The 27,124-nt window shown below is 40.7% G+C and overlaps 1 protein-coding gene across 7 annotated transcripts in view; it reads left to right on the top strand.

Annotated features, from left to right (window-relative positions):
• Positions 1–26,479, top strand: part of RGS7 (regulator of G protein signaling 7) — a 240,103-nt gene extending 213,624 nt beyond the window's left edge. For 3 of the 7 annotated variants that reach the window (XM_065057838.1, XM_065057842.1, XM_065057840.1), the window contains one exon: positions 9,062–9,725. Coding sequence is in view for 3 of the 7 variants with exons in the window: in XM_065057842.1 (XP_064913914.1) it covers positions 9,062–9,112 (51 nt within the window). In the remaining 4 variants the exon portion in view is untranslated. Of the gene's footprint in view, positions 1–9,061; positions 9,726–25,924 lie in introns of those variants that run through there. The other 4 variants (XM_065057836.1, XM_065057841.1, XM_065057837.1 and 1 more) reach the window with 2 other exon arrangements.
• The last annotated feature ends 645 nt before the right edge of the window (positions 26,480–27,124 follow it).

Here is a 27,124-nt window from a genome sequence, read left to right as displayed (position 1 = left end):
TTGAATCCACTGTAATCAGGAAGAAATTTGGATTCAATGGGACAAAGTCAGTAAAGGACACTAAAAAGTAAATAAATAACCACAAAGGAAACTATCCCAATGTTTGAAACAAAAACCCCTATATTTTGCATGGTGGTGTTGCCGTAGCATGTTGCAGTGTGATTTGTGTGTTGTCTAAGCAGGTTGATCTGTAAAACAACGTTGTACATGATAATTACATGATAATTCCATAGGAAGTTCCATATTGATAAAAGAGCCTGTGTTAATAAAAGAGAGTATAGAGAGTATGTAGTACACCTGGACCTCTGAGAGCCAGGCTTTTTCCCAGTCACAGTGCCTGGCAAACTGCAATAACTACCTTTATTCATTGGAGTTTGAACAGCCCACAGATTGGGAGTTGGCTGCGGTAAAGGGTATGTAAATGGGTGGCTATGAGGCAAGAAATAGCAAGCTGCAGACAGATGTGAGGAGAATACGGCACAAAAAGAGTGCTGTATTCAGCACAAAGAGGGTGAAGACAGACTGGGAGGCATTAAAATGACTCTCCGATAATCCATCTCAGAGCAGCGTTACTGATAAACCAGCAGTTCTACGCACAAACACTGGAACACTATGCCCTGCAGGAGTGCCTGATTTTCATCTTGCTAATCTCAGGGCAGAAGTACCAGAATAGCAGGATGCCAGAGATCCAAAGCAGGCCAAATAAACCAGCTGTGAGCTAGAAATGGGAATAAGGATTTCTGCATGTGAAGCATTAGCACTTCTTCAGTAGAAAAGGGCATTTCTTTTTTTCAGGGACTAAGCCATAAAATAAAAACTGTGGTTTTGTTTTTCCTCAAACTACTACTTGTGAATCTGGGTGGAGTCTGTCAAGTCAAGTCAGGTATGAAAGTAAAACATGTCACTGCTAGATCTATGTTCTCTATTAGATAGGCAGCTCTGAGGTTTGCAAATTCATCCAGAATATCAGGATGCTCAAGTGCAAACAATGTCTCCAAAATGACTGAATTCACATTACCTACTACCCCAGGACCCCTTACCACCAGGCATCCTTGTTTTTCCATTCTTGTTATCGGTTATGATGAATTTATAATATGTAATTATCTACCTTGGTACACTGGTTCCAACAACCTCATCCCTGGTTGTTGGAACCAGTGTACCAAGGCATCCTTGTTTTTCCATTCTTGTTATCGGTTATGATGAATTTATAATATGTAATTATCTACCTTGGTACACTGGTTCCAACCACCAGGGATGAGGGAGACATTTCTCAGAATATCCTACAGTTTACTGCTTAACTTGTTGAACTGCCAAGTGAGGAACTGTGGTATAGATCTGTTCTTCTGATTAACACAAAAAATAAGTGTGAAACAGGTCTTCTACAACCTGGATAAGTGCTGTAGTCTCTGAAAGATTTAGTAAGATGAAAATTACAGTTTCTCTTCTCCTCTGATGGTTTAGAAATTTTAGACTAATTTTCACCATTTTATTTCTCAGATCAAACTGGGTTTGTATCTAACTAAATTAGACCTTTTTTTCTTTCTTTTTTTTTTTTTTCTTTTCATTTAATTGTTTAAAAAAACTAGTAACCTTGGTTGTGTTTATGGACTGAACCTGAGAAGATAGCCTTGTAATTTGTAACCTGATTTGTTAAGACAGGGACTATAAGAGGCTCCTGATCAGTAATGATTCAAAGTGGGTTATACTTGCTAAAGAAATAATTTGTTAAATTAGAAAGTTTTGAAACTTTGTAAGGGCATTCCCTCTGTACTATTGCTTGGATTCAGCAGAAAGAACCTAATAAAATGAGTCATTATTCTAGTCTGATGGGGAAAAATAAAAGTGGAGCTATATACACAAAAAACTCCCTAGGCTCAGCTCTGCATTTCTTTGACATTGGAGAGTTTTCTTTCCAGAAAACTTTCAATGAATTGGTGCAATTTATGAAAGCCCTAAATGCTCAGCTTAAAATCATTGGCTATTTAGCTTGCTCTGTAGATTTTATAGTGCAAAACTGCTAATACCTTTGGCAGTCCTGAACAGACAATATGAATAGTGTTAGAAACCGGTCTGCATTCAGTATGATATAGATAAAGTGATGGCCAACTGGCATTTTCGATATGTAACATTTTTCACCCAACACTTTATAATTTGCTTCTGAGTAGTAAGCACAGCTGTTCTTGGTTTGCCTCACTTATTCACACTCCCGGGTACTGTGTGAAAATATAGAGCACATACACTTCAGCACTACTAGAATGATGCCATTGGGTACGCACGTTGCCTTGGGTAACATTGGCACCCACGGGTGTCATGGGGAGCACTGACAGTGTGGTCTGTGCTCCCCCGGACCAGCTCAGCCCCTCTGGTCTCTTTGGGAATAATTAAGGCCTAGTCACCTGCAGTTCCCTGAGGAAGTGAATAGAGAAGCTAAAGGCATGAGCTAGGAAACAGGAGAATCCCATTGCTTGCCACAGTAGTAGAGATTGCTTGCCACAGTGATAAAGAGATGGAAATCAGCTATTTCTGTGGCATTTAAAGTCTGAAATTCTTTTGAAGCATTTACATGGAAAGAAATCCATATTTTAAAAAAAAGTCAGGAAACTTCCTCTAGATCAAGTACTAACATCAACATTACAGAAGGAAAAAACAGGTCAATGTGCACTGATAATGTTGCTGGGAACAAAGAGGTCCTTTAAGGAAAACTTTTGTGTTTGCGGTATTTGTGACAGTGGCAGACTGGCAGTCTGAGCAGGACACCTTTTTGAGCGCTAGCCTTGTGCTTAGCTGCAGTCACCAGTCTGGAAGCCTCAAACAAAGGGATCTCATTTAGAGGGGAGTGGGCTAATTTCATTTCCACCCCATGCAAATTTTCTTGTCCCAGCAGGAAAAAAGTTATCAGGGCAAGAAGATGCAGCTCCTCAGAGCTGCCGGAGGGGAGACCCTCCGTCATCGTGTTTCGGTGTCATGGCTTCAGACACCATTGTCAGTATTTGAATTTCACCCATTGCTGCCCAGTTATAGAGAAGGTAAAAACCTGTGCTTGTTGCAGGTTTCTGATGTGTTACGGAAATACAACCAGTACAAACCAGGCCAAACTCGGTCCATATATTAAACTAGAGAGCCATCAGATGATAATTACCTTTACTCACAACCTCATAACCAAGACTCCATTTAATAACTTTTGTGTTTAAAATCATTATATCTTACATTACCCATACCCTTTCCAGCTGTATTCTCCCACTTAGCTGGAAAAACTTGCTTACCAGTGTTCTTCGATGTTTTCCCCCTCCAAATCAGTAACATCGGACCATCTCATGCATGAGCTGTGAAATGTGAAGGTCACTGAACACAACACATTTTCACAGAGGCTCAGTCCAATGTCACTTAATATGATGTAGCAAATTATGGTCTAAAGATGGCAATTAAAACTCATAAAAATAGCTTCCCTGGTTCTCGTCAATGGGGAATAGACTTTCTAGATGCTTAAACGAGTGTAATCTCTTGTCGTGTTAAAGTCTGTCCCTATATTGAGAAACAAGGCAAATAATATATCAATTTAATCTGTTAATCAGTAATTTTTTTCTGAATGAACAGATAAAACTTATGTACACAAGGCCCTACTGTGTCAGATCAAAAGTCCATCTAGCCCTGAAATCATGACAATGGTTATATTTTTATTGAGCATAGCATTGTGAATGAGCTTCAATGCACTATCAGCTGTGGGATCTCATGTTCTCAATGTCTAATTAGACTTTTGAATTTACTTAGAGATTATTCCTAAAATTTAAACCAAAAATAGCTATTCAGAAAAAAAAAAAAAAAAAAAAAATAACAAAGCTTCCTATTTGGCAAATACAAAATGATAATAAAAATAAATATTTATATGAGTTAAGGCTTTTTCCACTTCAGGAAGGAGTTGGTGTAAATAAAAAGAAAGATGTAGTAATTAGTTTGAACTAATATTTAGTCCAGAAATTTAGTTTTAGGCTTTTTTTTAGGAATTATGCCCAGGCTAATGAGGAAGATCAAAAAGAGCATCTGTAGAACATGCCAGTGAGGACTGGCCCCCTTGTCCTGTCCTGCAGTGACTGGAGCTCAGCTGCTCCACTCTGTGCTGGAGGAGAAGAGCTGAGGGGTAGCACAGTTCAGCCAGTGAGGAGCCAGCACATGCTGCTCAGGTATCAGGCCAGTTTCTGCCATTTCAAATGACAAACGTTTACCTGAGTCAAACTATATGCTGGAATGAGACCTGCAGAAATCGATAGAAAGCTGACAGGTCAGGCCTAGGACAAATGTACTAAAAATATTTGTCTAGTGCATTGGTGCCTTGGAAAATTGTATGCGTTACTCCACACTTTAATGGTTATTCAAGTCCAAACTAGCCCATCTGACAGGCTGAGTTGGGGTTGTTCAGCCTGGAGAAGAGAATGGTCCAGGTAGACCTTATTGCTGCCTTTCAGAACTTAAAAGGGGCCTGTAAGAAGGATGGGGACAGATTTTTTAGGAGGGCGTGTTATGACAGGACAAGGGGTAATGATTTTAAACTGAACGAGGGGAGATTCAGGCTACACATGAGGAAAAAATTTTTTTACAATGAGAGTAGTGAAACACCGGCCCAGGTTGCCCAGAGAGGTTGTAGATGTCCCATCCCTGGAGGCATTCAAGGCCAGGCTGGATGGGGCTCTGAGCAACCTGATCTAGTTGAAAATGTCCCTGCTCATTGCAGGGGGGTTGGACTGGATGACCTTTGAAGGTCCCTTCCAACCCAAACTATTCTATGATTCTAAGAGTTTTTAGGTTAATCACAAATGAGAGCACCTTATCAGTAAATGTAAAGGTTAGTGCAAAAGAAGAAAGAAATTGGGAGTGTCACCAATTTGGAATGAGCCAAAATAGGAACACAGCCACTCAGTTGCTGTCTCGCAGCTGTGGGCCACCCCCAGAAACGGCGCAGCCCTAATAAGAAATGAACAGAGGTTGACAAATCCCCATGACAGGCAGAAGGATTTTCCTGCACATGCAACCACTTCATGCAGCAGCTGTGCTGACAACTTGTGCCCCAAAGTCAGCAGATGCCAAACTTCTCCCCTTCTTCTGAAAGAGAAACGCACTAGCATGGGTGTCTGAGAGCAGCATCCCATGCTGCTGTGGAAATCCAAGCAGAATCCTGATCCCTTGAGCAGTGCTAAAATGATCCGCCTGTGCTAGAGGAGCAAGCACTGCCTAATCTTAGAAACAGATGTACTGTTTCTGCTCCTGTGGCTCTCCAGATGTATGTCTGTTGGGGGCTGTTGGTGTACCAGCTCTGTGTGTGGCACACTGCGGTGTCACTTGGGAGCTTACTCTGCTGATACTGGCCGAGCTGCTGGCAGGGTGCAGGTGTGTTGCACATGGACAGATGGGGAACGGTGGGAGCAAGGAGAGACAATTCTCACTCTGCATTTCATTTCACTCACAGCAGGATTCACACTGTTTGACTGTTGCACTCAGTCAGATGCTTGGAATTGTCATTTCTAGTTCTACCAGTATGAGTCCTGGGGAGCAGCACCTGCGCTGGCAATAATGAAACATGAAAACTGAGCCATCGAGGTTGTTTAGCAGAAAGGAAGAGAATTAGTCTTCTGAAAGGAAAAGACTGGATCTTCCTCTACCGTACATTTCAGCTCCAACCCCTTTATAAATTTCAATCTGATTTCTCATAAGCCACATAAATACTGAGGTTCTTGCCAACTTGCTTGCTAAATTATTTGAGATGTTAGTGTCATGCTGCATAAACAGGTCAGTCAGCACTTTTCTATTTAGCACATGGTTTTGTAATTTTCCCCCTAAATATTTTAACAGTACAGTTGGAAGGACAATTCTATGTTAAACAGTTAATATACTAAGGTAGGGAGGCCAATTGATTTGGGATTCTTAGATGTACTTGTTCATTCCTGCTGTGCTGCCTCCTCATACTCTGACTCCCTTGTCAGGGTGTGTGCACGGGTTTCATTTTGGCTTCTGTAGTATCTGTAAAATTGTTAAATAGTTTCAATTCATGTGTCCAATGTGCACCACTACAGCCCAAAATCTTAATCTTCTTCAGAATTTGGACATATACTTCTAAATGTTCATGGCAAGAATATATTGAAAATATTAAGTCTCCTTTTAATTCTTCAGACATATGCTGTTTATTTTTTTTTTCCCCGATTGTTCTTTAATCTCACTAACAGAGGAAACATCTTCCTGTGTGTAATGACTTGTATGCTACACCTCTCAAAACTGGCCTGTTAGATGTAGTTTCCCAAATCAAAATTTGGCTTATGGAAATGCTCTCAACATTCTATCTGAAAGAAATAGCTGGGCTCAGGTCTTAAATTGCAACCCATGAGGGATGATCCTTACATCAGTCTGTAAATTGAGTAAATCTGGAAGTCTGCTAGAAGTGATAGTTACAAAACCCTACTGTACAGATCTAAAGTAAAAGTATACTCTGGAACAAGGTTTGAAAGAAATATTCTGTAAACTGCAAAATAACAAATCCATGCAGATCTGAGTAAGAATAATAATTCTGTATTTGGGGCTGCAATGGATTCTGTATATTAAAAGCTTATTTTCTCAATCAGAGAACTATGATTCAGAATAAAGATGGAAGAGGTTCTCTTAAGGAGTGTGTATCTTCTGAGTTGCCAGCTTTCCAACTATAACATAAATTAAAACTACCAACACCTCGAAGAAGAGCAGATGGAGACTTCGTGTCTTTAAGAAGTGTAATATACTCTAAGGCAGGGAGGGGACGTGAAGGAGAGGACAATCCAGAGAAATTCTGTTCACTGTAGGGCTCAGGAGGAAAAAGTATCCAAAGACCTGCAAATCCAGAGAGCAAGTGATGTAGAATACAGGAAAAAAAAAAGTCATGACAGTTGTCTGTAGAGGAAAATTCAAATAGTACAATTACACAAGTCAGATCAACTAATGAACCAATAGTTTGTGGCCTGCACTTAGGTCATAACTTCCTAGTTTATGTAATATTATAATTCATTCCCGATACCCTAGAATTTGGCTATGGTTTGTCTAAAATTTCAAGGGAATTTACAGTTCCTAAACAATAAATTGTTGCAGATAAGAATAAAAAATGATTTCACAGATTTTATCCCACAACAAGAGCTTGGGCGGCTTTTTCTATTAATAACTAATAGAAAGCTCCTGGTTTGTTTCAGTTGGCTGGTTTGTGCAGTTCGGGACTAAAGAGAACTCATACATATTTACAGAAAGTAGCCAGGCCTGTAGACCTGTAAAACTAAACACAAATAACTTAATCAAAGGTAAAGATAAGCGTATTCTCAGTATTTTCCTAGATTATGTCCAAGGCTGATAGTCATGAATCACCTAATAAAACACTTTATTTCAGACATGCTGTTTTAAATTGTATTCCAGCATCATGCAGCTGTTGAGACATTTTTGACTATTTAAAAATAAAAGATGCCTTAGTATAACAGCTTAGCAGTTGCATTAGAGGAAAACAATTTAAGGCTTAACAAATGTCAAGAAGCGGTAAATTTAATGGAGAGAGAAAGTGACAGATTTAAAGCTAGACAAAGGGAAGAGGGCATGCTTGGGAAGGATGCTTTCGGCCTTTTGGGGAAGTAAGTGTTAATACTGTTAATACTGTCAGTTGATATGGTGAACCTGATGGATGAGCAGTCTAACTCAACATTGCAGATCATGAGTTCCCCTCAAAATTGTATTGTAGGGGAAATACTCGTCCTTATTTGTTAAACTCCTATTTCAGAGCACAAAGAATAAAATAGTAATTCTTCCCTTTCTGAAGACCCACTCTGATATATTGCATTTGAGCAGATTATTGAAAACAACTTGCAGATCCCTGTGAGCATGAATTTAATTGATAATGATGATAGATAGTAAATTGTGTAATTCCACTGAGTTATAATACAGCAAATGACTTAACAACTCATTGATATGGCAGAATAAGTTCATTTACCATTTACTGCAGAAGATGTAGCATCTCTCCGTAGTTACAGTATTACTTACTGTTATCTCCTTGAAATCAGTTTGAATTTTCCGAGTTGTACACTTAAAATGAACAATACAATAAATGTAAGTATTAAATATCTAACTGGAGAGTTAGACAGAGCCACTTGCTATTTAATGTTTTATGTTACATAATCAGGGTATTGCTGTGGTATTTTGAGGAGTGATGTAAGCTTGCTGTGCCAGCTCTGGCTCGGTTGGATCAGAGCCACAGTAGGATGGCCCTAGGACATCTAACTCCTTTTATGTGGCCTTAGGAGAGCTAATTCCTGTTATGTGGTTTCTTGGCTTTTGTCTGCCTCAGATAAAGCTCAAATCTGCCTGAAATACACTATGGTGACATACCCTGCACCGTTCTCTTCATGCTGTAGACCTAACTCTTGTGGGACAGTCATTGTACCTTATTAAAAGAACTTGCTAAAAAACTGAAACTGCATCCTGGCAACAGGAGGAAGGGTGAGGAAAATAACAATATGGAAATCCAAACATCTTCAAAGCAGTGTTATGCAGTCACATTTAACATACCTCACCAATGCACCTAGTAAATAGTAAATATGGTCTCAGCAAACCAAGAGCTGCGTTCATGGAAAAGCTGCTTTCCTGCCGATATGCAATCTGCCTCTGACTTCCTTGCCTGACCTTTAAAGTAGGTTTTTGTCTTCTGTGACAGAGCTACTGTAGCCTGCATGTTCATCTTTGTAGCACAAGGCACTCTCACTTGAGCAGCCTTCTTCAAGTTCTGGGTGTGACCAACAGCAAAAAACCTCAGCATTATTTTCTCCTCAGCCAAATCCAACCTAATTCAAAAATGGCCTTTAAATTTGTTTGCTTATTCTGTGAAATGATCTGGCTGGCAGTGCCGGTGTTTCAGCATAAGGGCTTCCTGTGGTTTAAGATTTGACAGACTCCAGTTGGTGCCCTTAGTTATTAGACAGTGATGTGGCAACACTAAGTGGTTGCTGATGAACAGGTTTGCAGTGATCATGCCTCTGTTTTCTGTTTTTGTTTTTTGTTTTTATCTTTTCCTCAGGGGAAATCGCTCACATCAAAGAGGTTAACCAGTCTAGTGCAGTCCTACTAAAAGGATCACCTTGTAGCATGGAAGCAGACTCAAATCATTACACATACTTTGTAGCTCACTGATTGCCTGACTCAGAGGACAGTAGAACAAGATGTTGCATGAGCAAGGACCTGACTTGTTTTCTTTTGTGTATACTAAGGCATTACAGACTCCGAGGGACTCTCTAGCCTTTCGATGCCTCCATTTCGAAAACTGTCTGCTCACTGCCTCCTTCATATCAAGCTGGATCTGTGTCTTTTTATTTTCTGCAAGCTCAAGTACAGTGAAAAAAAAGCTTCTGCTAGGCACAGTTTATTAAAAAAAAATACGTCAATCAAAAACTGGAAGAAATGTAAAAAATGCATATATTAATAAATATACATATGGCATCACATTTATTGCACAATAAATTAGCACAGAAGGTTTCATTTCACTGATGTATTCACATTGAGAAAGAAAGCCTGTGTCTTTGTCTGTTGTCTGTATATTCTGTTAATGTTTCTTGCATTTATTTTTATACCATATTTAAAAAAGAACACCTTTTACTCCAGATGTATTAAAGTTGATCCTTTCTCTGTAAATTTGTGTATGTTTATATTGTTGTTTTATCTTTCATTAAAAGATGCAGAATCTCTTTCCTTTGGGAAGTTTGAGATTTTAATATTGAATTTGAAGACTAGTCAAGAGCAAAATCATCCCCAAAAGTAACACACCTTGTGCTTTCTAAAAAGTGACATGAAATGGCATTTTCTTTCTCTCAGTGACACCTAATCAAACACACTTTATTGATAATCATTTACTTTTTATTTTCTTTTTATCAAGCTAGCAGCAGAGAAACCTTTCGAGCTTGCTCATCATCACATTAAGTAAACCTTCCTTTAAGCTAGACCCGTTCTGTAATAGTGCAGCCTATGGTCGCTACCCAAGGCCAGATCGACTGAGCTGCATTTCCTTGGGAACGGGCATGAACAAAGCTGGCTGAGAACACAAAGCTGCATTTGCTAAATAGGAAGGACGGTGTTTCTTTCTCTTTGCTGTCACTTGTGACACAATGCGACATTTTAAGCCGAAAGGGTAGTGGTTTGGGAGTGCTAAGCGTACTGTCTGTAGAGCAAACCTTGGGTAGTAAAGCAGGAGGCTGTCATTTTAATTCAAGGGCTCTATTGAGGAGTGCTGTTGTATGGCTGCTACTGAGGTTACTCACACAGAGACCTACTGACAGATTTATGACAGCACATAGCTGTTACCCATGAGACAGCAGATATGGAGCTTCTGAAGCTAAACTGAGCTGCTGGAACCAGAAATCTCTGTTTGGCCTAAAAAACAGCACTTTTGCCTGAGACAGATGACGTGAGGATAGCAGGCAGGGTCTATGAGCGGAAAAGCGATGATGAGAACCAAGTCAAACGACAAAATACTGATACCTCCAGGGCATTGTGTGCTGCATGGGACAAATAAGCCTTTTTAGCAACGCATGGGATAGACTCAGGACAGCCAAATTTGCTACCATCTGCCATACTGCCTTTGGTTTGATATTGAGAAACAGGAATCTTGTTTCAAAGAGACTACCAAAGCTAAAAATGTACAACCACACCCACACACAAAAAAAGTGGGACAGTCATAGACACAATCAGGCAATAAATTTGAATACATTAATACTAGAATCTCCTCATGTAACATCAGATATCCATCTGAGCTGTTTCTGCCAGAGACTGGGCTCCTGCATAAAGCCACCGTGGGCAGACGGGATCTGAGCTGCCTCTGAAGGGAGCGCTCGCTCCCCCGGCCCTGTCCTCACCTGGTGCAGCTGTAGCCCTGATGGCAGCATCTCTAAAGAGGGAGTCTGGACAAGCCCAGGACCAAACACATCATAAATCACTGTGAATGGCTCTTCCCCAGGTTTTTGCTCGGGTGGGGTTTCTGGAGGTTCGGAACTTTTGATCATCCTTTGTTTTCACATGCCAATGTATTTCTGGTTTTTAGCTAGAATGATAATCACTGCTTTAAAGTGTCTCAGTTTTTTGTGAGCACAATTCTACTAAGCTTTTATCAGAAAACACTGGAAATGCCCCAGGAGAGCATGATTTTATCAAGAGCTCCATCTAGGTCAACTCAAAATATTCACAGTCTAGGGAGACAAGATGAATTTTAATAAATAGCCACACTGAACCCCAGATCTTAAACTCTGAGATTTAATTTTCCTTTGCCACAGAAATGTGTGCTCTGAGGCATGAACTTGGGGCCAGGCAATCCACAGAAATTTGAGCTCTGTTTCACTTCTCAGTGCCAAACAGAGATATTTATTTCCAAAGTCCTTCTGCCACCAATTGCATCAGCTGGTATATTGCCTGCTTTGTCTTGGGGGTTAACTAGTTAGGTACCAGTGTCTGCTTTAAATAATCTTTCCCTTGTAATTAATGCTTCAAATTTACACGTTAGGTATTTCATGCAGCTTTACTTGAGTAATATTTTTTTCCAAATCATTTTACAACACCAACTGGACAATAAAAAGATGTGGACCATTTGTATTCCTGAACCCATTTTGTACTTATTCTAGTTTTTTCTTTTCAATAAATATGAGGTCTCTATTGAATAGCTTCCTTTCCCTGTATTTGCACAAGATTTAATACAATGTCTGTTAAGTAAAAATATGCATTATTAATAAGGACTTCAAAGTAGTCAAAGAGCTGTATTAATGTTTTATTTGAGTGTAGTTTCAAGTGATGCAACTCCACTGTTACACATGAATGAATTTGGCCCAAACAGATGGAACAGAATCTGTTCTAAAACCTGAAGTGTTTGTCTGCAATCTTTTGATACCTTACCTGATCACTGTCATTTGCCAGTGATGTAGTACTGGGAATGGAAACTCTAAGTTGACACAAACATCATTTTACTTCCCCACAGAGAAAAGATAAATGTTTGTTTCTACTTCCAAGAATTAAGATTAACTTGGATGAAGGCATGTCTGTACAGCTACCAAATGGCCAAAGTATGACTTTGCTTATACAATGATACACCCATCAGGAATTCCAGTGAGGCCATGAGTCTGCTGAGGAAAAAAGGACTGAGAGAAAAACTCGATTTGGAGGGACCACATTTCTTGTCTCCCATGAAGAGCCATCAATCAGTTCCTCCTGGCTCTGCCCAGAAAGCTGAAAACAGTCTCCATTGAGGGATATTAATTGTAATGTTCATTAAAATAACCACTTGGAGCTGGGAACTTCAGTCTGAGAGCTGTGGTTCATCAGTCTCTTTTCTTAAGCATCCTTGTGCATAAAACAACCTACAGGGAAGTGTTTAATGATGTTGCTGTCCCCTTGAGGTGGTTTTGTGCTCCAGACCAGCCTGCAATGGAAAATGGACAGTGGGAGAGATGGGAGTGCCCCTGATACCTACCTGAGCACAGTAAAACATTCACCCATTCTTCCAAAAGATGCAAACAAAAACTATCCTTCAATAATTTAAAAAAACAAACCAAAACAAACAAACAAAACCAAAACAAAACAAAACAAAAAACAACCAACCAAAAAAGAACAAAATAAATTAAAGAAAAAAAACACAAAAACCAACCAAACAAAAAAACCCAAAGAAAACCCACCAAACCAAACAAAAAAAACCCATGAAGGAGGAGAAAAAAGGCCTTAGACAGTGACAAGAGAAACTGCAAAATGCTGAGCTGGAACAGAAGTGGAGACTGGCCAAAAATTAATGAGCTGAAGGTGAATACAGGAGTAAGAAATGGGAATTAATTGTGGTGACTAGAATGGAACCGAGAAGGGAGGAGAACTGGGACACTGAGTAATTAGGAGCAAGAGGAACTGAAGGCAGCTGGTGAGTTGCCAGCCTGTTGGTCATGGCCAATCCAAATCCAATCCAAACCCAAAAAATCAGACAAGACCAGCTGTGGCTGGCCCTTTAAAACCCAACAACAACATGTTTTCAGCTAGAAAGAAATTAACACCAAATATAGAGAATTTTTTTTTTCAAATTGCACCCCTAAAATTGTATAAAATAATGAGACATAAATGCCAAATAATCATCCAAGAAATAAGAAATAGGACTGCAATATCATTTTCAGAAAATGAGACCTATAGGAGTGCGTTTAGGGTGTGTGTTTATTTATTTAAAAATCAAATGAAAGCCAAAGCAGACACTTAAAGTGAGAGAAGGCTCTAAGTAACTGGATTGAGGAGCTGGAAATCACCAGTTTGTGGCTCTTCCATTTTTTTAATCTTTATTCCAAGTGGTTAACAGCTGTTTGAATTTAATTTTAAAATTACCATCTTTGTAATTTCATTTGTAGCTCAAGATGTTCATGCATAGAGCTAACACCCTTGGACTTAATAAGTGCATAAAACATAGCTATTTTGCTAAAAGAAAGTTAATAGCTATAGAGACCTATCTAAAACAAGGTTTCAATCCCAAGATATTGAGGGGAAATTATAAAAAATTTCTTTGAACATATTCTTTGTCTACAAGTCATTTGAGCAAGGTACTAAGTGGTTGTGAGTCATACCAGTCTGCTTCTTGATCTGACTAGGCTGAGGACATTAATACTTTTGTCTCTTGTGAGTTGAAGATAGGCTGACACCCCAAATCAGAGAGGCAGAGGGGAAGAGAGGAAGATCTCTTGGAGCTCGGGCTCCCTCTCATGTTGTTCTGGACTTTGGAGTCCTCAAGTGATGTGTAAAAATATATAGATTTTGTTTGTACAGACGTCAGCTAGGGGGATGTAGAGTCTCTCCAGACAGTTATTATCTGCCACTATTAAGTTTTTTCCCTAATATCTAAACTAAATCTCTCTCTCTTTTTTTTTTTTTTTTTCTGGCACTGCTACAATCGCTATAGTAAAATATTCCCTACCTTTTTGCTTAGATAGGTAAATAGAAGTTGCAACATTACAGCCACCTTTTGTTTTCTTACTGGTGTTTTCTGAAGTGTTGGGAGACTTAATTGCTCTCCTCCAGGTTGAGGGTGTTACAGATTTCTCAGAGGGCAGTGCCCAGAGCAGGCTGCAGCGCTCCCACCCAGGTTTTGCAGGAGGAGGGAAGAGGATTACTGTTGTATTATGTCTGGATTATGCCCAGATCCTTTGCAGTAAAATGTAGTTGGTTGTTTCACTTTCTGTGCAGCTAACTTTTCTTGGGTCAGTGAGGTGTCTTCAGTTGTCCACTGAGTAGCATCGTTGCCTTTCAGACCGTCTTTCTCTTTTAACAAGGTCCCTTTTTTTTTCTTTTTTGATTCTAACATACAAAATACTTTTAGTCCTTTTACCTGTTGGTATCTTTATGTGTGAGTGAGAGTGAGGAACCTGCTGGTCTGATTCTTTAACACAAATGCATGAATGAGAGTGGGTAACAGCATCACTATTTGCCATAAGGGATCTGTATACATAAATTGTAAAGAGAAATTGCCATGACAATTAACTCTGGGAACCTGCTCAAATGCTAGATGATAATCCTTATTTGCAAGTGTGGACACAGACAGTAAATATAAAAAAATATTAAGACACAATTCTAAATGTTACCTTGTTAATGACATTTATGCAATTTTTATCGTACTTATCTTTCACTCCCAAAATATAATCTGCCACATTCGCTATCATTGTATCTTTTTTTGATTTGACTAGACTGCAGTCTCTCATTAGACTCATCAGAGATGTCAGCTTTCAAAAGAGATATTATACTATTTATCACCTTTCCTCTTAACAGTGCTGCAGCTTCTTCCGCACGTATGTCACCTAAATGAAGCATTTCATTATTCATATAGCTTTCCTATCCACCTCTTTACTTCTTTCTCCCTTTCCTTTGTGAAAAATGTGTGGCAATAACATATTTAATATGGCTTACTTTCCCACCTTTTTGCTGAGAGGAATGTATAACCTGAAATCTATGACCTTTTTTTGAGTTCATCTCTTTTGATGCACTGTTCTTTATACCGCTCATATTTTATTTCAGACACTTTTTCTTCCAGCCCCCCCTCCCTCCCAGTAACATCTTTTTTTAGGATTTTTCATCTTTTAAGGTTCTTTTCCTTTGTTCCACTGATCCTCCCTCCATTGATCCCTCCTGCATGTTTCTGGTGCCCACTAAAGCTCTTTACACTTACCTCCTCTGTTTTATCTTTCCTGGAATTGAAAAAGAAAAGAGAGTGAGAAAGAGAAAACATTAAAGGAGAGGCAGGCCAGCACTAGAGCCAGAATGTTCCTCTGACCATGACCTGATCTCAGGGGACCGTCCTTCTCCCGAGTCCTGCGTTTCCCCTTCCTTACCCTCCTACTCCCAGGTCTCCCCACTCCTCCTCCAGCCACTGCTGCCCCAAATTCCCCTCGTCTTGAGATGTTGGTGGGATTCAGACATAACTACACAAAGCTTTTTGGGGGTAGGGGCATAAATGTGGAATTTTATTAATGGCTAGACTTTATTTTAAATGTTTTGATGTTTTAAAAATAGACACTAGCAGCAAGCTGATTAAGATACAGTGCAGGCAATTAAGTAGATAACGCTCAATTAATTAGATAATTGGTTTCCAGAAAGTCAGTTTTAGGGAACAGTGAAGTTTTTGATTTTTAAGTCAGTTTGGGTTTCTCCATTTCTTCTTCCTCTGCCCCCCCTGAATTACTTCAGCAACCTTACTGTGTCCCTGACTAGCAAGGCCTTGCCAAATCTTCTCTTGCTTTCCTTCTCCACAATTTTCCTCACCCTTTTCTGTCACTGTTGGAAACCCCAGGACTGAGGAAGTAACTGCAGCAGCTCTTCCACTAGTGTACTTGTTGGGGGGGGGGGGAGATTTTCACTTATATATTGGTTTTCTTCCTGTAATGAGAACACTTGAAATGTCAGACTTCCATTTTGTTCCAAAGAGCTTCTTCCTGATGCCATTCTCATCATACAGACCTGTATCATCTACATTTTCTGTATCCATGTGTATTACTGACATGCAGACGTTTTATTGGGAAGAAAAGCAAACAAACAGACAAAACAACAAAAAACAACCAACGACAACAAGAAACATGGAAGATCTGAATTTTAGGTATTTCTCCTGCTGTTGGTCAGAGCTGACTGGAACACTAGCCAAATTGACCTCTACTCTATACCTGAACACCACTGCCATGTTAAAACTGCACTTTGGGATTCCCATCTGCAAGGATCACTGAGCGTCTGCTGAACTTTTAGTATCTCTGTTGGCATCTCCCACTGTTTCTTCCTGCCTCGAACTCCCAGCATACTTCCATTGAACTGAGAGATGTGAAACCTGTAGTTATCCTTTGCTCAGCAGGTATGATTGTAACTAGCTGGATGTCACTTGTGGCACATTTCTGGTATAATAAGGTCGGGTGGAAGTTTTTTTGAAAGATGGTTTCAACTCCTCCTGATGCTCCCTCTGCCCCAGACCACGTCACATACTGGGAATGAACCTTCATCTCTAGAAAACTTCTGAAGGCAACTTCTTTCCACCAACAGCACAGACCAGGAACAATGGCTTTGATAACTTTAATGAGAAAGAAAAAATCAAGGGAGGCCAGAAGACCTCGAGGAATAAAAGAGAGAGAGAAAGAGAAAGAAAGGAAGGAGTGATAAAAGTGAAAAAGAACATAAAAATAACAGCTGGGATAGTGACACCACGGCCCACCACCAGCATCTCATTATGGCTATCACTTACTTTCTTTGTCCCAAGAGCACTCTCAGACAGCTGCCAACCTCCTGCTCTGTGTGTTTAATGCTGTGACCAGTGAAGTGTCAGAAGTAAGCAGAAGAGGAGTGGGAGACAACAGGACATGCATATGTTTGGTGGCACTGCCTGACCTGGGGCTCAGCACTACAAAATAAAAGTCTGAGCCTCAAGAAGACAGGAGGCCTTTGGTTTGTGTACCCTTCAAACCGCGCAGAGCCTGCCGTTTTCCTTTTTCATCCAAGCAAAGGTTTTGAATGTGCTGCCCCAACTGCAGTATGTAAAAGAAAAAAAAAAAACACACAAGAAGAAACAGCCCTTACATGCCTGACATAGTGAAGAAGTCTAATGAGTCTAATGTTGCCTGTAGAAGCTGCATCCTTTTCCAGTTCCTGAAAGGTCCTGTACCAGGCTGGAGCTCATTACTCCTCATTACTGAGGCCTTGCAGTCTTGTGCATGCAGCAGCAGCAGCAGCTGCCTCCTGCTGCTCCTTGTTCTGTCAGAGCAGAGCTGTCTGCAGCCCTCAGCACCAGTCCTTCATGAAATGCAGAAATGACCCCTTTTAACAACTCTCCTGGATACTATTAATTTCTGTTTGTTGGTACTGATATGGAAGCACCAGCATGGCCAGCATATCAATGCTCATCTCATACTGTCAAAATTTTAATTCTACTAAGGAAAAATGCGTTTTCTGAATGCTACTGCTTACTTTGACTTGTGTAATGCTGAACGTGAAAAATATTAATTATAGAATTGTATTGGATGGGACATTTTTGATATTCATTATAGCCCATTATTTGAGAAATCTAAATATAGCATAAAATCAGAAAGAAAGAAGATTAGTCAAAACCATTTTCTTACTATAGTAAAGCAAACCAGTTTTGTGTTATCCAAGGTTTGCCTTTTTTTTTTCTTTATTTTTATTAAGAGTTTTGACGTGATAAAATGCCACATCTTTCAGTTTATTTTTTTTTCCTGGTCAAGTCTTGCTGGTCGGTGCGCTGAGAACTGATATTCACAGGAAACATACAAACCCCATTTTCTTTTTCTCCCCTAAACGCTCATCTACGGCGATGCTGAAAGTCGCTGGACACCAGCTGAAGGCTTTTGCGTCCGACACGAGCGACCGCAAGATTTTCCAGGTTTGCGTGTGGTGCCGCCGCTCCTGCCAGCCTCTGCTCCCCGGGCCGGGCCGGGCCGGGCGACCCCACGGCGCGGCAGCACTGACATCTCGCGGGTGCGCGCAGCAACCGCGCCGCCCGCACGGCGCAGAGAGGGTGTTTCCCACGAGTGGGGCAGGAGCCCACGTGTCCCGAGTGGCAGCGGCCAGGGGCGGGGGACGGGAGGCGGGATGGGGCCGAGCACCCCGGCTGCAGCTGCTGAGCTGCCCGAGGTGGAGGCCGGATCCTGCCCCTTCTCACACAACCATTCCCTGCCCTTTCCCTCTCTGCTTGTAGCCTTTTTCCCTGGCGAACGTGTGGGTTCCCGAAAAGAAAATGCAGGTTGAGGTAAGCAGGGACACGGGAAATTGTTTGCACATGGTGAGCAGGGGATGATCTGTCCTGAGCTGAGGTTAATAACAAAATGGATTGCCTCATTAGACTTTGATGAGACTAAGACATAATTTACTGATCATGCAGTCCGCAGCTAAAACAGAGGTATGGGCCACCTGACAGTAGCTGTTAATTAAAAAAAAAAAAAAAAAACAACAAAAAAAAACAAAACAGCTGTCTTCATATTCCAAAAAAAAAAAGGACATGGGATATTTTTGTTACATCACAGAAGAGCATCTCTGCTAAGACAGTCCCTAGAAACTGATGTCACTGTAGTACAAGGAATTCCTTCTAGGTCACTGGGATCTTATCAAGATTCATTTGGCTTGTCTTGATTTGGCTGCACCAATTTAAATAGTGAAATATCACAGTGCTGTGCCACCAAATACAAAGGTAGCTCCAAACGAAGAAAACAGTATCTGCATGGCAAAGCTGGTACATCAAGGTTTGGTTTGACTCGGGAGATATACGGAAGCTGAGGTCTGATGGAAGATGTAGTTACACAGGTTTGACTGTGAGTGCCTGGGAAAGCCTGGGCATGTCCCTGGGAGGAGACCCCAGCAGAGAGTGCCCTTCCAGCAGGCTGCCCACAGGGAAGGTGGGCTTCGAAGGCATGTGTGTGAATACTGCTCCTGGTTGTTGCCCTGGCTGCATCCAGGGCAACAGCGTTTCAATTGTATGACCTGTGAGCAAACAGGCTACCCAGAAGGAAGCCTCCCTCCATCTAGTTAGGCATTTAGGAGGAACTTCTTGGTGAAGGCTAAAATATCAGTGGTTAACCACTGTCAAACTGCAACTGTACAGTCTTTATGGCTGGCTCTCCACACTTCACTTGCTATCTGCATCTTGCTGAGAAGGAGAACCCAAATCTAAAAACTGTGCTTGACCATGGGCTTCCGCATGCGTAACTGAATTACGTTTTATGAGTGCTGCAAATAGATGGTGTTCATCTGCATTGATTTTGGGCTGCTTTTCCAGAGCCAGAGCCCCTTGTCCATGTGCTGTGTTTCCTGAGAAACTCAGACTCTCTATTTCAACCTTTTCCATCTCAGTTTTTTGCATATCCCACTCCATCTTTACCAAAGAACATGCACTCAGTCTGTGAAGACAACAGGCAAAACAGGGCTATGCACCCTAACGACCTCAGATGCCAAACAATTTTGGGGTGGCTTTTCTATGGAGAATCATGTATGTGGGGAGATATTCTTCAGCTTTGCAAGTCAGAGGATGAAATAAATGCTTTTTGTCCACTAGTAGTAGCCAACTTTAATAACATAATGTTTAATGAAAAATATATTAGATATTTTTATGTAATTTTTTTCTTATGTCTGGAATTGATGTTATGGAAAGCAATTGTCCCAGCTTTAGAGGGTGGAGAGAAAGTTTGTCTTTTCTTGGATATATAGCATTCTTCTTTGGGATGGTGTCATTTGATAATTCCTGCCACATGTTCGTATGAGTAGGATGTTTTTGTTTCCTTACTGTGTCTCATCCCAAGTCCTGCTGGGTAATATTTCAGATGGTCAGGGTCAAAATAAGCATGTGACAACTTCCAGATGTTCAAATAATCAAAGCAATCTGCAGATCTAAGGGAGCACACCAACAAACAAATGAAGGATAACTTGAAGGGCTGTGGTCTAGGTGGGGGGTCACATTCAGAGGTGGCGTATCAGGCTGAAGGATATTCTTTTAATATCTGGAGAATTCACTGATGCCTAGATCATTTGCTAAAAATGAGACGGTCTGATGATGTGGCTGGGCAGGCAGTAGAAACTGAAAACTTGGGGTCTGGTTGTGGTTTTCCTGCAGCTTGAAGCAGCACTGGATGCCCAGGGGAGCAAGGAGGGCTGTCACACTGCCATGTGGCTCTGATCTGAACTGGCTGCTGGGCTCCAGCTCGCATGATGCAGCTGAGGCTGAGAAACGTGACCATGTCCTGCTGCCATTCACGCCACTACCACATCTGGAGCTGTGTCCTCGCTCAGCTGGTGGTGCCCGAGGTGGGGCTGCATTCAGCTGAGAGGGGGGAGGAGACCTCTCAGAGCAGGGAAACACACCTGCTTTGGGCTTACTCCTAACCAGCTTGTGCTGACATCTGTTTAGGCATTAGTGACTTGTCCACAGCTGGGTTTTGCGAGCCCTTCGTCAAAAGTCTTCTTCATTGGAGGTGATTTTTGTTGGTCCATCATCCCAGCTTTACAAAAACAGGCATGACTACTGAAAATGTATGGTGGGGCAGCATGTTCCTCATTGGTGATGCAGAGACATTCATCGCCAAGAAAATAAAATACATTAGTCACTGGCAACATGTTATTTGTAGAGGTGAATGAGCATGGTTGTGTGGTGCAGTATGTGTGGAGCAGTAAGTGGGAACAGTCAGATGCAGGCTGCACATCTCTGGTCAGAGAAGGGACAAGATTCCCGCTTCACAGGATCCTACAGCAAGTCTTCAGGTGCCACACTGGCATTTCATGTGGCAGTGCCACCACTGCTGACAGCATGTCCTTTGAAACAGCTGTGCTCCACATCTGCCTGCTCTGTGTGCAACTGGCACAGCTCTGCTGTAAAACCTTCCACGAGGAGCAGTGATGGGGAGGGCCAGGCATCATCATCATCATTATTATTATTATTATTATTATTATTATTATTATTATTATTATATTTCTGCTACTATTAATTTGTATGGAAACATTGCTGGCTCAAAACCTGGTTCAGCTGCTGATGGAAGACCTGATCACATTGAGGAAAGTGCTGGAGTTTTGAACATTGCTGTGACTCCTACAGGCTGATGCTTTTGAAACATGGCTATTTGGGAGATTGCTACCAACTACTCTTTCCTCCAGTAGTAAGGCTTTAGGTGACTTTTTGTGCACTCCTACATGGATCTTTTACTGCTTTGGAGGTAATGATGTAGTGTGATAGCAAATTCAGTTCTACACTAGAAAAAGAAACAACTTTGTGGTAGTCTGTCCATCGTCAAAGGTAGCTTTTGTCAAACTATCCATGTCATGTTCCTCAAGAATCTGGAGAACTTCTGGCAAGATTATTCCTTGGTTCTGTTCAAATAATCCCTTTCTGCATACATAGAGGAGGAAAGACCAATGCACTGCTCACCTGGAAAACTAGACCATGGTGCCTGTGTCCATGGAGGAGCCTGAGACTGGGAAGGGCATTGGAGCAGTGCAAGGTCCTTGGAGGAGGCACACAACGACATAGGCAAACACCCAAAAGCGAGGAGAATGCTGCAACTCACAACACCAGGTCCTGAATGTGCTGCAGGAAAGTAGAGGCCATGAAAAATTAGATCTGTGCCATATAATTGCTATTTATTTTGATGAGTCATCCTCTGTACTGATTCATGTCTGTAAGACCAGGATATTAAGGTTATCTGGAAAGGTTTGGGGGCCTGTGTTCTACTACCTGAAGCACTGACAGCATGTGCTTCCATTATTTGTAACATGGTTGTCAAGACTGCAAGCTCTTTGTCCACATCCACGGGGAAAACTATAATTACATATGTATGGTAAATTAAAAATGGAAACAATTCACTGCACTGGAAGCTGACTCAAGACAGACGGATCATCAGTGGGGAGACATGATAAGGAAAGTAAAGCTACTGCATCACAAACCAGAAAACTGGGGGAGAAAAAACAAGTGGCCTCTCTCTACTACCCACACATCTATTGGTCATCTACCCATCTCTCCACTAGCTACAAATGTGGATATTTTTATTTAAAAATCAGGCAAGGAAGTGGTGTGGGAAGGTCTGGAGGAGCCAAAAGGAAAATGGCTAAAGGACCTTTTCCCTGTCTGGTAAATTCATGTCTGGTCTCCCGTCAAGGCTCCATAGTTTAGAAACATTGCAGTTTGTTCTTCAAAAGATATGTCAATCTGTTATGGATTAAGAAGACAATATGCCTTCCACATTTACTCTTCCCGTGAAGTGATTTTTGGAGGATTTGCTAGTCACTTTGTTTCAGATACATTTTTTAATGTTTGGATTTCTTTGTGGTTAAACTTCAATTCTGTCCTTCCTTGACAGAAGGAAGCCTGTCCAAGCCTTGAATCCTATAAGGCTTGCTGTGGGTTCCTCTGTCTGTGCAATGTTTGTCCTTTCATGATCATTACTGATACATACCCCCTACACTCATCATGCTCTAATAAAATCATTTGGTCAGGATAAAAATTACGAATGAAAATATTCTCTCAGAGGGAGTACTCCAAATATGATTTTGTAACAAAAATTACCCAATCACTTCCAAACTGAACTTAATTTAAAATGAAAGATAAATATTTTCCTTTACTACTGTCCAGATGCGATCTTCCCAAAACTTCAGTCAGGAATAATCTCTCTGAATTTTCCAGCTATTTCAATATCCCAGCGCCATACTGAATCCAGCCTGTGGCTCTAGTGCCCATTCAGGAAAATCTGCCAACAAGGCCAATGTCTGACATCTCTATCCATTAAGATCAATGGTCACACATCTTTTACTTTCTCATCTTTTGTTCCCTTCCATTGCTGGTTTGCCGCTGGACCTCCATTTTGCCCGCTTTAAGGGGAACCTGGGAAGTTCCCACTACTTTCCTGTATCTGCTTCTTCATTCTCTAGAGTCTCTAGTCGCTTTCCTTTATTTTAATAGCTATCATTCTCATCTGTTGACTTCAGATCTTGGCCAAATCCTGATAAAGTCAACAGAAAAGTTTTCCCTAGAATTTCTGTTGTGTTTTTTCTTTCCTCATTCTTTTTGCTTCCTGGCTGGCTGATTTAAACAAATATTTTCAGAACAACTTGTCCTCCATTGACTAAACTGGTAAATAATGGATAATTATAGTTTTGATTGGGAACAGCTTTCTGGCAAAGGATGGAGTACAGCACTAAAGAAGAATTTTTCTCACCTTGAGTCATGGGATCTGGTTAGTTAAATTAAAACCATGTACTTAACCTGCTTCTACAAATCCAATATGAGAGGTGTCCTTTAGCTGTACTGATACTTTGAGCTGCCTTCACCATGCTAGCTGCAGCACCTGGGCAGTAATTCTATTTTGTGAAACAAAAATAGCCTGGTTTTCTTTCTCTCTTTGTATCAAAAGCAGAACAAATGTAATTTATATATTTCAGCAAAGACTCAGGCTTGTTTTTCCCAGTCTCCCTTTTCTTGCACCATCTGGAAAGGAAATGTTGTTCTATCATAAGCTTCAAGATTCCACATATAACAATCGTATCATAAATTCCTCGGTGTCCTAAGGCTGGCTGCCTACTGCTGTAACTCAGTCCTGCTGTGATAGTGCTATCTTCTTATCAAAATGTACTTTACCAAGCTACAAAAGGGATTTTCCTATGTTTATTAGCTTTACATATTGCCTATGAAGCATACAGAAGACATTTATAAATATATTTCTGTGTGGCTATTCACATGGAGAGTCTAGAAATATAAGCATTAAAGTGTTCTTGATATACGTAGAAAAAATAAATACCTGACTAACAACAGCAATATGAATATAAGTCATTGTATTTTGAATTTTTATTGTAATAAATTATAGCAATACTTCACGCAACCCAGCTATTATCTCAGATTGTCTCTCTGCAGAATCACAAAAACAATCTGAGTCATCCTGACTTGATTCGTGTTCAGTTCCTGTTTGGGAAGGCTTTCCTCTCCATCAGACCGCCTGGTAATATTTTTTTCTGTGAAAGCTTAGATTCCGTACAACAGTCCCACAGTCTATGGCGGGTTCTACAGCATGAATCATGGAAAATATGTATCCCTGCATATTTGTAACTGGTTATTTTTGCAGCAGTCCGTGTGAAAGAGGAGCTGTGAGATACTTTTTCTATGTGACACATATGTCTTTTTGGCACTCTGATGGGAATTGTTTAATAAAGACTTATCAAACATATAAAAAGAAGCTCAGCATTTGAAAGTGAGAAGACTTGGAGCTGACATGTAGATCCTAGATTTGGTATGAATGAGTTTCAGGAGGAAAGAGAGTGAATTTGCCTTTATGAATAAAGAAAGGCACCAGAAAGTTATTTCCCTGTTTCTCCAAGGGTCTTCTTCATGGTCTGTCACAAATTCTTGTGAAACTTTTACTTATCTTCGCTGTGGTTTTCATTTCACCTATGTATAATATGCTATTTGAGTTAGTAGAGGTAGAATATATTATTTCAATTAGTTCATGGAGGTGATTAATTAGTAAATAACTTTGGCTCTTACACCTGAAAAGCATGATAGAAACAGAGGAAATGACTTCTACTTGCCAACCTTCCTTACCTCACTTGAGACCTCTCTGAGCTGAAAATGCAGCACAATAACTCAATATAATACCTTGGACATGAAGTAAATAATAATGCGCAACTCCAGGGAAATGAAGCTCCAGAAAACAACGATGATACTAGCTAACATTTCTACAGTTGAACAGTTCAGCAGGGAGTGTCTTTGTTTCTGATAGTATCCTGCAAAAATACACTACTAATTTTACTATTAGTATGAGTGGTAGTATTAAGGGTCTGTAAGAGAATAAAGCCGTCATTTAAAACATTGACAGATGTTACAAAGATGGGGGATAGCATATGTAATGAGGATTGAAGGAACCCTAAAAGAAAAAGTTTGAAGTGCTCGGTCATTTGATGGGATAACTGAGCAGTAGTCTTCTATCCGGTGGGAAAAAGTGAAGTCAGATGCAGAGGAACAAGGTGTAGGGGCTTCACCTGCTGTCGGGAGCATCCTCCACTGGGGACCAGTGAGTTAAAACACGACACAGCGGGTCAGGTCCAGGGCATCAGCTGGACGTCAACTCCAGGAGTAAAACTGGTTGAAAACTAATGTAACTCCTGGGAATATGCTTTTTTGGCAGGGAGGCCTTGTCTCTTCTGTATGTGTGTCGAGCACTGAAGCGTAGCGTTTGCTTCAGGTACTCCAAAAGACTGCCTGGAAACCAGAGGCGGTGCAGGCAACAACTCTGGGAGCAACCAAAAGACTGGAAAACACTTTCTGGTAGAAGTTGTAGATATGCAGTCTTTTAAGCGTATCACAAAAAGGTTGAAGGATTACCGGTTATAGACGGTAAGTATTTACTTCAGGACTAGGGCTCTTCCAATATAGCAAATAAAGATATAAAAAGATCTGGTGGCTGGAGTTGGAAAAAGGCACAGGAGGAAAAGGCTGCACATTTCACCAGTGAAATACTTAGCTACTGGCATGGATCGCAATAAGTTATTGTGGCTTTTCTGCCATTAGTAATTTTTAAATCGAGAATAGATGTTGTTGGTTTTTTTAATCTAAAAGATGTACTCAAGTTTAAACTGGATCAAATTCAAGGATGTTCTGTGTCCTAAATTATGTGGTTGGGCGACCACATGGCGACTCCTGGTTTTATAATCTGAAAATGCGTTTGCTCTGACAAATAGGGCTGGAGGAGTTTTTACTGTGATTGAGAATTTGGATTCATGGATGCACGTTGTGTTTTCTGGGGTCAGCACTCACTTTTCTTCCTCCTCCTGAACCAGCTTAGCACTGACTGGTCCCGGCTGCAGAGCTGCACTAGGCAGACCTCTCCTGCCTAGTCCAAGGATGCTCCTTTTTCACTTATTTCTCTCCTCCCAGGCTGGAACCCCACATTCATTTTTCCGAGGAGCCAGGAGCCACCTTGAACCGGGGAACTTCTGTAGCGCTTTGAGAGTAACCATTCACAAAGACCTTACAGCTCTGAACTACAGTACGCACAAAGAACACTTTTTTTCTAGCAACTACAAAATGCTGCAATAAGCTTTGCTCAAATGAAACCTCTATTAGCAGTAGTGGAGCTTTGTACCTTAACCACCAAGCATTTGACTATCAGATAATTGTGGTTATACATTCTCTTCAGAACAACCTGCATTATTTAAGAAGAAAATCTAACTCCAATCAAGCTGCTCAGAGGTTTTAAAATATTCAGATGTAGAGCTCTCAGCTTCTCTGTTTTAGCCATTGGGGTACGGGGCAAAATGCGGCTAAGTAGGCAATAGTCTCAGGATTTATTGCAGTGACTGAACTTATAAATACAGAAAGTTCACAGAAAAGCCTGCTCTCGTGAACTTTCAACCAGCATTTGCAAACTAAAAAGCCATAGATTATTTATATAAGAAATGGATGCATATCTGTCCAAACATTTAATAAAGATATGTGAGAAGCATGAAACAAGTCATTTTCCTCTGCAGTAAAAGCATTTTTCTTCTACTAGATACAGGACAGTGGCAATAACAGTTTAAACCTTTTGAAGCTTTTATGTTCAGAAAATGATACTCTGACAAGAATTATACCAAAAATATGGGTCTTAGAATGGGAATTATCAGGTCAGATGAGACAAAAAAATTGATAAAATAATAATTGAATTCTCTTTAATTGATATATATACACACCCAATTTAAATAAGATCGTGATACCCAAAGGTAAACTGAATGGTGCAACATGATCCAGCAAAGGCTGTTTTTATAAATACTCTTTGTCCCCAGGAAGGCATGAGAAGAATGATGTTATTGACTTTAAATGGTCAGATCACCTGTTTCTGGTTGCTTTGACTGTTGGAGTATGCCTGGCCTGAAAAGGCGAATGCTAATTTGACCTACAGTTGCCAAACACCCTACAACTGCCTGCTCCCTATGCCTACTCTCTCTCTCCCCAAAAATACCAGTCAAGAACACATGAATATCACCAACCAAACAACCTGAATTATATCCACACCATCACGATAAAAATGATTTTTATTTCTGGGGTGGTACCAAGAGGCCTGAACACAACCTCCAGCCCCAGACCTACATTTACCAC

Source organism: Columba livia, chromosome 3 (genome assembly GCF_036013475.1).
Source record: "Columba livia isolate bColLiv1 breed racing homer chromosome 3, bColLiv1.pat.W.v2, whole genome shotgun sequence".
NCBI lineage: Eukaryota > Metazoa > Chordata > Aves > Columbiformes > Columbidae > Columba > Columba livia.
The sequence above is the reverse complement of the archived record's forward strand: the minus strand, read 5'-3'. Positions and strand labels throughout refer to the sequence as shown.